Source organism: Sebastes fasciatus, chromosome 11, assembly GCF_043250625.1.
Source record: "Sebastes fasciatus isolate fSebFas1 chromosome 11, fSebFas1.pri, whole genome shotgun sequence".
Taxonomy (NCBI): domain Eukaryota; kingdom Metazoa; phylum Chordata; class Actinopteri; order Perciformes; family Sebastidae; genus Sebastes; species Sebastes fasciatus.
In genome coordinates this window covers 5,333,386-5,345,464 of record NC_133805.1, presented here as the reverse complement: position 1 = coordinate 5,345,464, position 12,079 = coordinate 5,333,386, and the positions used below count along the sequence as shown (strand labels likewise).

Below are 12,079 nucleotides of genomic sequence, written 5' to 3'. Positions count from 1 at the left end.
TCGGTGGTCCTCTGGGACCTCCGCGCCGCCGGCACTGCTGCCTTTGCCAGACAACAGCAGGTACAGAGCTTCAGAGAGCCGGGGAGGAGAGAGCGGGCGGCTGTCAGCTCCGTGCAAAGCAGCGGAACAAAAACACCGACACATCTCCGACAGTATGATAATAATAATGCACTTCCTGTGCCTAGTCTGATGGTCTGTAGATATGTAGCCTATAGATGAGATATATTTTAATAAAATACAGTCGTACCGACGGGATACAGTAGAGCACAGAGGACGTTTCCAGACATTTCCACTCTGCAGGGAAGTTATCGTTTGGAAACACAGAATCTCACCACAAGATTACTTTAGTGTCTGCTCCGGGGCTTTCAATCACATCTTCCTCAACAGAACCAGTCTGCCCAGCTGTCATGGATATGCAAATTTTCTTTTTGAACATTTTGAAGCGTAACTTAAGGTATTTTCCACCCAGGAGCGTTTCGACCACAGAAACTTTCCCCCGGAACTAAGAACCTTTTCGTTTTAGGGGAGGTTGTACTTTTAGCAAGATTTTGCAAGATTTTGCAAGATTGAGAGATTTCCGTTTCTTTAGTTGGGATTCATGAATGAATCTTTTAGTGTGGTGTGTGCTGTTTTGGCCATATCGTTGCTCTCCACACACTATAGGAACAAAACACAACAGGTCCTTATGTGTGGGCGCTCTCATATTTTACACATCTGTTAAGATTTGAAAAATCTTTTAGTGTGGGCCGGCCTTAACATTTATGCTGCTGCCGACGTTAACTCTCAATACTGGACCACATGAAAAATAAGGTCCAGGTTAAAAAATACCAAAGTTACCCTTTAAGCACCTCTCATCCGATTTGCTTGAAATCATTTTTTACATATATTTTTCTTAATTATGCCTCCGCGCTGGCGACAGCCATGACATTATTTATTATTTATTATTTCTATGAGAATTCAACACAATATCTCAGGAATTTCTGGAGGGAACTTCTTCACATTTGGCACAGATGACCACTTGAACTCAAAGATGAACTCATTACAATTTGGTGGTCAAAGGTCAAATTTAAAGGTCGCTGTGACCTCACAACATTTTTTTTTTAACTCCATAATTCATACGCCAATTATGACAATTTCACACAAATGTCCAATAGGATCAAATGATGAGGTGAGGACATTTGGCACAGACATGGAGGTAAACTGCATTTTGACTGGTTGGCGGAGGCACACAACAATTGTTCTTCTCGTGACGCGACCATGTGATTGATGACTAAACGATTCAGAATTAAAGTCACACCGACACATTTCTGTAGTTGCACTTCATGAAACCCGTTTAATGAGCTCTTTATAAAACAACTCCAACATACACACCCACAGAATCTGAGAAGTCACCGGGGCAACATGAAGACATAAAAAAAGGGAAATAAAAACATAAAGTCATAATTAGTTTGAGAGATTATCACGCAGGTCACAGAGAGTTTTGGCACAGCATTGGTCCAACATGACAAAAGAACACCAGTTTCTGTTCTGATAGTTTACCAGTATAATTCCCTTATATTCACACATTATATGAATAATAATATAGCGTTGATCCCTTTAAAGTAATTTTATATGAAATACTGCTATTTATAAGTTTCTTTTGATTATAAAAAAATAGTCTTTATATCCATATTCCATTTGGTCTGTGATTCTGAAGAGGTAAAACAATATGCAAAGAAAAAATATTAAAATAGAAATAATATAATATCATAAGTTGTTCCACAAGTGAAAAAACAAAACAAAACAAATAGGAGTGCTTTATCTAAACAATCCACAACAATGAGGCACAAATACAAGTTTTCCCAGTTTGCCTGCTGTATCCCAGTACCGCTTTTAAAAGAACCCCAGTAGCAGATTAAAACACTGACACTCATCTGAACGAGACTTCACTGCTCTCACCCAGTGCATGATCACTCAACAGCCAGTACAGTGAATGCATCCCGATCAGCTGATTCCAAGCTAGTTTGTGCTGCTGCAGCAACTGATTTGACTGTTATCAGGCCATTAAATAGGCATTATCAGTCGCTATAAGCACCATAGATGTGGGTCATTAGGAGCCTACTACGCCTACTACGTTACAAAAGTGAAACTTAAAAGCAACACGTTCCAACATGTTGTAAAACTGAATGACTACTTTAGGTTTAGGCAATAAAAGTACAACTACTTTAGGTTTAGGCAATAAAACTACTACTTTAGGTTTAGGCAACAAAACTACTTCTTTAGGTTTAGGCAACAAAACTATAACTACTTTAGGTTTAGGCAACAAAACTACACCTTTAGGTTTAGGCAATAAAACTACAACTTCTTTAGGTTTAGGCAACAAAACTACTACTTTAGGTTTAGGCAATAAAACTACTACTTTAGTTTTAGGTAATAAAACTACAAATACTTTAGGTTTAGGCAACAATACTACAAATACTTTAGGTTTAGGCAATAAAACTACAACTTCTTTAGGTTTAGGCAACAAAACTACAACTTCTTTAGGTTTAGGTAGAACCCACTTAGTCAAGTTTAGGGGAAAACATTGTGTTTTAGGTTAAAATATCTACGAACACAAAGACAAATACACGTCATTGGTTTCACGCGGGATGCGAACTCGGGTCTCCTGGGGGAGAACCCTGTGTTTTGTGCTCGTCAGAGGTCGCTATCGTGTTATGTTATACCTTCTTTCAGTGATCTACCAGGTGAATAGATGATAAAACCTGCTAGTGGGTGTAGTAGGCCCCTACTGACCCACATCTATGGAGCTTATAGCGACTGATAATGTCTATTTAATATCCTGATAACAGTCTAATCGGCTGGCTGCAGCAACATTCAAGTGAAAGTCTTACAACTTCCTGTTTAAGTGGCGTTTTTGCGTTGCAGCGAGGGCTCGATTCTCCTCGCCACGACGGTGTGGAGTCAGTTTTCACGTGTCCATCGACAGTCTGTGTAAATGTAGTGCTTTATGTCATTCTGTCGAGGAAAAATATAGTGCAATGACCCTTTAATGAAGCATTCCACTTCGAAAATCAGGACTGACTTCAGGAATGTAGTCGTCTGTCACATCAGCGTAACTAGCTGGTTAAGGTTGAACTTGACGGGACGTCAGCTTGATTTAAAATGGTCCCTGCGTCGTCTTTGGTGTTTCTGAGCTTGACCACTTTAATGCACCACATACTGTTCCTGGTTCCCTTCATCATCATCATCATCATCAATCCTTTTTTTTTTAGTAGTTCCCTTTTGAAGTGATCCACTTCAGCCGAAGCCTACAGTCAGGTGAACGTGTTCCCAGTCTTTCCTCTCGTGCTCTGTATCGTCTGATACAGCAGACGATTGTGACCTGGACCCTGTTTTCTCATTATTTTCCAACGTTCTGTATGATCGTATCCAGGCTGTAGCTGATTAACCGAACCCTAACCCGGGAAAATCAATCAGAATCATGTTTCATATTCATGGTCACAGCTCTGTGCTGTAGCAGTTGATAAGGAATCTAATTAGGGCTGTCAAAGTTATAACAACGCAAACTACTTGCTGACATACTTGCCAACCATCCCGATTTTCCCGGGAGACTCCCGTTTTTCATCGCCCTCGCCCGATTTAAGGCAATTTGTCACACTTTTTTCAAGTTAATAGTTTTAACTTGAACTAGTATAGTTCTAGAATAGTATTAACTTGAACCTGGGTCCTGTGTTGTGTCTTGTTGTGTTTTGTTGCTGTCGGTTTTGTTGTTGTGGTCATTGTTGGTAAAGATTGTAATGTGATTATGTACTGAATTGTAGCCTTGAGAGTTCACAGTGCTTTGAGTGGACTCCAAGAAGAATATATGGGCTTCAGCCACAGCTGATGGAGATACGAATAAAATAAATAAAATACTCAAGTAGGGGCGAAAAATGAATAAAAACTGGATGAATATTAGTTTACGCCAGAGATTCACACGCCAAGTTCAGACCAGAGGGGCGAATTATTCAGTTTTCTTTCCCGGGAGAAATCAAATGTTTAACATTAAAATGCCGTTGCAGTGCATTTTGTTATTTTCCCTCTTTTAAAGTCACCAGAATGAAGGAAACAAAGTCTCTGAAACTCTATTTTTTCTGGGGAAGAACCTCACGGTTGGCAAGTATGCTTGCTGGTTAGTTACGCCCAATCATATTCATCGCTTCACTTCCAGGAAATGAACCCATATCAACAGGATTTTTTAATAACTTCCAGGCTGCGATTTTGGAAAATGATGGGAAAACGAGATCTGGGTTGAAAATGAGCTAGAGCTGTCAGTTTGAGCATGAAGTTTAAAAACTCCCTTCTCCGTTCCTCTGGTTTCCCTGCTCACTCCTGTAACTTTAACCAGAAGTGCTAAAATGTGCCGCAGTAAGTGCACCAGTCGAGCAGCCGGGCGGGAATCCCCCCCCCCCCCCCCCTGCTGCTCTTCCCCTGAAAAACTAAAAACGAATCTTAAAAGAGAAAGAAAAGTGAAAGCTCCTCCTGTCCAACTGAGACCAGCCCAGAGTTCGTGTTTTGCCTGTTGAGCTGCTGGGGTGAGTGGGGGAGGGAAGGGCTGTTAGTTGATTCTGGTTGCATCCTCAGAGCTGTCTGGCAGACCACCTACAAGCACACGCACACGCGCACACACACACACACACACACACACACACACACACACACACACACACAGGAAGGGAACTGTGAATGATTGACACAAAAAGCAATGCAGATACTAGGGCTGAGACGATTCACCTATCTCCTGATTCGATACTATTACGATACTTGGGTGCCAATTTGTTCAGTATTGCGATTCTACAAGTATTGTGCTTTGATATTACGATTTTTGTTAACTTTTTTAACACTAGACCACGGGGAAAAGTTTAACCATACACTTCTAGGGACTTTTACTTTAGAAAATATCTAAATTAATACAATAAAAATGTATGATTATCAGCATGTATGTAGTCTGAGATGTCCTGAAGTCAAATATATCAGGATCATTGTCAGGAGTTATTTATTCAATTTTTTTCCAGCAGCCCAAAAATCAAAGAATAAAGACATTTCCCTCACAAATTACTGGGATTTTCTTTTTAATTTATAAGGGACATTTTATGTTTTATACTTCTGGTAAATATAATCCAATCAATCTTATTTCTATATATGTATTTTGTATATACAGTTCCATTTGTTAACACCTTATTTTGAAAACCAGACGTAGTCTACTTCCTCTAACTTCTCCAAGGTGGTCTCTAGCTCTCCCGTCAGCTCCGTTCTCTTTATCCATCCATGGTCAGCTCCATCGGGGCCGTTTCAATGCATTTATATAAATGTCAGTATATGGGTGCTCTACAGTCGTAGCGTCGGCCCATTTGACCACGGAGATGAGAGTGACGGCCGGCTCGACCGCCACGTTACCGTGATACGATAACGTTTCCTGTCCGTGACAGAGTTAACATGCAGCTTTAGCCGTGATGTCTAGCTCTGCCTTTTCCTGCAACGTGTGAAACCCAAAGTGTTTCCATACTTTACTGGATGTGTAGTGTTTACCACGCTGGATTTAAGCCTCCAACGTTTTCTACTTCCTCGTTTCGGCTCGCTGTGGTTTGTTGAGGTTGAACGGATACGGAACGGATATGACGTCACGTTACTCAGACTACAACAATAAAAGCGGTACCTTCCTTCTACCTCCTCAGAGACTCAAATGAAGTAAATAAATAGATTCTGGCGTTAAAAAAATCTATTTCAAAATCGATACATAGGTGAATCCATTTTCCCCACCCCTAGCAGATATGCTACATGATATATATTAGTATAGTTGTCCGACTCACGTGGTCTGATCCTGATTGGCCAGATGAGGATGGAGCAGAGCGCCAAAGCTGCGACGACTGCCACGCCTCCCGTTACTATGACCATGACGTAATGATAGAACCACACGCAGGCCGGACAGCACACCCCGGTACTGAGAGAGACGACAACATCTGTTAGCGTACGTCACAGTCTCAGATAGAAGCAGCAGAACTCCTTCAAAATATCACTCCTCTTTTTTTTCCTTGTGGAACAATTTGTGGAGTACTCACTGGCAGGGATGCAGAGCCTGAATGACCATCACAGCCACTCCATTAGCCACCTTATCGGTGAAACTCATGGCTCCGTACACAAACGCTCCACTTTGCTGCACAGAGAGAGAGATGAAGATAATGGATGATGTAAAAGGACACATATCACCTCCCTCTCCCTCTCTCTCCGTCTCTCTCTCACACATCTTACCGTCTGATCGGCGATGAGCTCGGCCGTCATGGACAGCGATATGACCAGGATGGTGGCTGACCCCGCCCCCAGCAGCACGGCGGCCCCGTACACCCGCTGACCCATCCTGCCATCCACCAGCACCCAGTAGGAGAAGGCCATGATCAGCAGCAGGCCCACGGAGTAGGTGATCTGGACCAATCAGAAGAGAGACGCAGGTTCAAATCCAGCCCTGGCTTAAGCACTTCCTCTTCTCATCAGTGCAGCTACTAGAGAGGTTCCGATAAAATTTTTTTTCTTCCCGATAGCGATTCCGATACCTGAACTTGCGGTATCGGCTGAAACCGAGTACCGGTCCAATACCAACGTGATAAAAAAAATATATATAGTTATTTTTATTACTATTTATTACACAACGTTGTTGAATACTGCTATGTACAGCAGAACCGTTGCTATGTATAGCAGACCGTTGCTATGTATAGTAGACTGTTGCTATGTATAGCAGACCGTTGCTATGTATAGCAGAACCGTTGCTATGTATAACAGACCGTTGCTATGTATAGCAGAACCGTTGCTATGTATAACAGACCGTTGCTATGTATAACAGATCGTTGCTATGTATAGCAGACCGTTGCTATGTATAGCAGAACCGTTGCTATGTATAACAGACCGTTGATATGTATAGCAGAACCGTTGCTATGTATAACAGACCGTTGCTATGTATAACAGATCGTTGCTATGTATAGCAGAACCGTTGCTATGTATAACAGACCGTTGCTATGTATAGCAGACCGTTGCTATGTATAGCAGAACCGTTGCTATGTATAGCAGTACCGTTGCTATGTATAGCAGTACCGTTGCTATGTATAGCAGTACCGTTGCTATGTATAACAGATCGTTGCTATGTATAGCAGACCGTTGCTATGTATAGCAGACCGTTGCTATGTATAGCAGACCGTTGCTATGTATAGCAGTACCGTTGCTATATACAGCAGACCGTTGCTATGTATAGCAGACCGTTGCTATGTATAGCAGTACCGTTGCTATGTATAGCAGTACCGTTGCTATGTATAGCAGACCGTTGCTATACATAGCAGATCGTTGCTATGTATAGCAGACCGTTGCTATGTATAGCAGACCGTTGCTATGTATAGCAGACCGTTGCTATGTATAACAGATCGTTTCTATGTATAGCAGAACCATTGCTATGTATAACAGATCGTTGCTATGTATAGCAGACCGTTGCTATGTATAACAGATCGTTTCTATGTATAGCAGTACCGTTGCTATGTATAGCAGAACCATTGCTATGTATAACAGATCGTTGCTATGTATAACAGACCGTTGCTATGTATAGCAGAACCGTTGCTTTGTATAGCAGAACCGTTGATATGTATAGCAGACCGTTGCTATGTATAGCAGAACCGTTGCTATGTATAACAGATCGTTTCTATGTATAGCAGAACCATTGCTATGTATAACAGACCGTTGCTATGTATAGCAGAACCGTTGCTTTGTATAGCAGAACCGTTGATATGTATAGCAGAACCGTTGCTATGTATAACAGATCGTTTCTATGTATAGCAGAACCATTGCTATGTATAACAGATCGTTGCTATGTATAGCAGAACCGTTGCTTTGTATAGCAGAACCGTTGATATGTATAGCAGACCGTTGCTATGTATAGCAGATTGTTGCTATGTATAGCATAACCGTTGCCATGTATAGCAGAACCGTTGCTATGTATAACAGACGTTGCTATGTATAGCAAACCGTTGCTATGTAGAGCAGACCGTTGCTATATATAACAGATCGTTTCTATGTATAGCAGTACCGTTGCTATATATAGCAGTACCGTTGCTATGTATAGCAGACCGTTGCTATGTATAGCAGACCGTTGCTATGTATAGCAGTACCGTTGCTATGTATAGCAGACCGTTGCTATGTATAGCAGACCGTTGCTATGTATAGCAGTACCGTTGCTATGTATAGCAGACCGTTGCTATGGGTGCAGTTCTAATGTCGGACTCATAACATGGCTTGCTTGCGAGCGGTTGAAAAAACAGTTTCTTCTCGGAGTCTTCTCGCCACACACCTGGCTCTCTCGATCTAAATGATTACGGGCGTGCGGTGATTGCGTCACTTTAAGCTCGACCTGCGGCGCCTTGTAGTTCTTTAGCAAAAACAAAAACAAAAAAAAGCTCCTACACCTTTAATGTGTCAAACTTACAGATTTTCCAATGAGTTTAGTGACGGGCTTCATGATGAAGGAGGACAGGAAGCCGCTCACGTACATCACTAATGGGATCGTCGCGATGAACTTCTGTTGGAGGGAGAAAGAGAAAGAACGAACGCTGAGGAAGGACTGCTGCTCTGACACAGATGTGGTCACCATGAACTAATAACATACGAAGAAGAACGATTGTGGTGATATGGTGTTACCTTGGGCAGGCTCAGAGTGTTGATGAGATACATTGAGATGTATGTCTGAGACAGATTGACTATTAACCTGGTAGACATGTAGAGTAAGGCCACCTGCAGAGATACACAGTAACACACAGGTCTGTCAGCCAGTTAAACACATTATGACACAAGACAACACGTGTTGTTGAAATAATTACAAAAAAAAGCTTTTAGTAACACTTCATTTTACAAGTCAGCAAATTTCCTGGTAATTAGGTGATAATTAGTAAGACATTTCTTTGGAATTACTGCCAAATGACCCCAATATTTACCTCCTAATTGATAAAAAAATTACTTTATTATATTATTATTGTTGAAAACATTTCGGAAAACCCAAGTACACACATAATTGCTAAACCCCCCCGATTTTCCCACTCCCGGTTTCCTCCCGGGGGTCATATCTCTCCCGTATTTCTCCCGATTTATGTTCGTCATCTCAGCGTGCTTCTGGAACTGAACAGTGTGTATAATCCCTACTGTTTCCACCCGGACGACAATAGAGCTACACCGACTGTCGTTTCCCGACGGAAGAGAGCAGTCTGTGCTCGCGACACACAAGCCCCCCCAGGAAGAGCGCCGGTCGTCGATCCCAACATTTGTAGTGGCCAAACGGCGGTACTGCAACTACCGTGTCCGTCACGTGATGCCATTGGACCCCAAAATACTTTTCCCCATAGACTAACATTGGGAAAGAGATGTCTGTAACTCAACGGATAATTTTTTTTTAGGTGAATCAACTTCAGTACGAACACTCTAATAGCCCTTATTTAAAAAAAAAAAATTCTAAAGTTGTAAAACGCACTAATAGCCGAATCCAGAGTTATTTCCCTTCCTCCGTTCATGTGAATGAGACCCAGGCCGAGGGCTGGAGCGCAAGCCGTGTCGACGGCGTGACGTTGAGACCCCGTGATCGAGTCATGTGACTGAGCGGACGCTACTGCGCATGTTCCATGTGCCCGAGGTCTGGGTACTTTCAAGCCATTTTGGCTTCATGCGGCCACTGAGCAACTTTCATAGGAATGAACGGGGCCCCGCCTCCAACGCTGTATCCAGTTCTCTTTATACATCCATGGCGACACAGCGCAGTTTGAGCTCATGTTTAAGCTTCGCTCGTCACAGCGTGCAGCGCCCAAAGTCGGGCTTGGCTCGATGCAGCGAAAAGCCGTCATGGTGCAGCGCAACTAAGAGAAAGAAATACTCAAGCAGGAGCATAAATAAATAAAATCGCATGAATATTAGTTTATATCAGAGATTAACACGCCAAGTTCACACCAGAGGGGCAAATTATTCAGTTTTCTTTCCTGAATTAAAGGTAAAATCAAAAGTTTAACATAAAAATGCTGCTGCAGTGTATTTATTATTTACCAGCAGACATGGAAATAAAGCATATCAATTAACTTTGTATTATTTTCCTGGAAATATATTATATAATGTTTATAATAAAGTAATTTTCAATAACTTTAGAGGTAAATATCGGGATGATTTGGCAGTTTTTCCAAAGAAATTTCAAATAGGTTACATGCTAAATATCACCTAATTACCATGAAATTTGCTGACCTGTAAAACGAAGTGTTACCGAGCTTTCAAGTCCAAACACAGAACAACAACTAGCTGATTAGCTTCAGGTGGAGCTCAGCTCAGGCAGGTTTGCTCTTCTCACCTGGTAAAAAGAAGGCTGCTGCAGCCAACATTTCCACTGCAGAAGAGACGAGGAGGTCTTATTGCGGGGAAGCAGGGGCCTCAGCTCCCCCTCCTCCTCCTCCTCCTCCATCCTCTTCCTCCCCTCCTCTCCTCCAGCCTCCCCCGTCCTCTTCCTCCCCTCCTCTCCTCCAGCCTCCCCTTCTGCTCCAGGCCTCCTCTCTTTGATTCCCAGGTGGAAGAAGAGGGAGAAGAGAGCGCCGATGCCCAGCACGATCAGCGCCAGGTTCTGTAATCAAACACACAACGCAGCACAAGTCAAGGCGCATCATCAACCGGTAGATGGCGAGCTGTTCTTTCACTTTCACTTCCTCCCAAACTGTGTGAATGTAGACGGTATACAACTCTTGTACGGTCAAAATAAAAAAAGCAAAAAATAAACTGTTCTAGCGGTTTCTTTCTCGACTGCGGACGGCTGACAGATCGCTGCATTTTCATCGTCAACAGGAATCCTTCCACATCCCGCTCCACATCACCTCCATCCAGATGTTCAACTGTTACTCTCCACCCCTATACATTCCTATACGACTCATGGCGTGACAACCTTAGGCGCCTGAGCAATGGAGCAAGTGGGGCAAATGCATCTCCATTATTCAACTAGGGGGAGCAAAGTTATAGTTTATCAGACTTTCACCTTTAAAAAGGTATAATATGTAACTTTTCCTCATTAAAACGACTAGACCTGTGTTATATATTTTATTGAGTTGTGTACTACTCCAGAGAAGTCTGGATTGTTTCTGGATGTTTAATTTAGTCTCCTGTCAGTATCATCACATCCTCTTTGTGTCAGCATTGTGGCTGTCTGCCAGAAGCTGGAAGAGTTGACTGACTGGTTCTCTCTGTTGTTTCAGTTCAACATTTCCTCACCAGATTCTGCAGTGTCACTGATTGCTAGGTGAACAATACTCGAGTGTGTTGAGTAGCACAACCTCACTCTGTATCCACTACAGTTGTTCCGATACCGATACCAGTATCGGAAATGCGTCAGATACTGCCCAAAATTCGGTATCGGCGAGTACGCCAGTCTATGTACCGATCTAATACCATAAGTATTAAGTAAGTATAAGTATATAAGTATAAGCTGAGTTACAGACGTCTCTTTCCCAATCTAAGTCTATGGGAAAAAGTATTTTTGGGCCCAATGGCATAACGTGACGGACACGGAAGTTGTAGTACCGCCGTTTGGCCACTACGAAAATTGGCATTGATCTACACTGATGAGAAGAGGAAGTGTTTAAGCCAGAGCTGGATTTGAACCTGCGTCTCTCTTCTGATTGGTCCAGATCACCTACTTCGTGGGTTTGCTGCTGATTACAACCTTCTCCTACTGGGTGCTGGTGGATGACAGGATGGGTCAGCGGGTGTTCGGCGGTCGCATTATACACGCATCAATAAAGTGTTGAAACTGACATTGCGTTTGAGCTACTGCTGACTTTGGGTCCCTCGTGTTCTGTTCAAAGGGCCCGGGTATGTTGAGTTCACCCACTGTAAAGTTGTCAGTAGATTAGAACTCCTCCTCACCCTGAAGACGGGGATATCTGCCGGTCCTAGCACGTCATCGTCCTCTCCGGCCTGGACGTGGAACAGCAGGAAAGCCACCGCATACACCGTGATGTTGGCTATCACTGTGAACGCATACCTGCACACACACACACACACACACGCAGGGAGA

At 42.8% G+C, this 12,079-nt stretch overlaps 1 protein-coding gene across 1 annotated transcript in view; it reads right to left on the bottom strand.

Moving 5' to 3' along the window:
* Window positions 1-1,304: 1,304 nt before the first annotated feature.
* Window positions 1,305-12,079, bottom strand: part of LOC141776862 (major facilitator superfamily domain-containing protein 12-like) — a 16,234-nt gene continuing 5,459 nt past the window's right edge. Inside the window, exons 4-11 of the mRNA XM_074650695.1 lie at window positions 11,929-12,046; window positions 10,370-10,636; window positions 8,689-8,781; window positions 8,477-8,569; window positions 6,268-6,438; window positions 6,078-6,172; window positions 5,829-5,959; window positions 1,305-4,620 (exon numbers count right to left, since the gene is read on the bottom strand). Of these exons, the coding sequence (XP_074506796.1) occupies window positions 4,577-4,620; window positions 5,829-5,959; window positions 6,078-6,172; window positions 6,268-6,438; window positions 8,477-8,569; window positions 8,689-8,781; window positions 10,370-10,636; window positions 11,929-12,046 (1,012 nt within the window). The 3' untranslated portion in view covers window positions 1,305-4,576. The remainder of the gene's footprint in view (window positions 4,621-5,828; window positions 5,960-6,077; window positions 6,173-6,267; window positions 6,439-8,476; window positions 8,570-8,688; window positions 8,782-10,369; window positions 10,637-11,928; window positions 12,047-12,079) is intronic.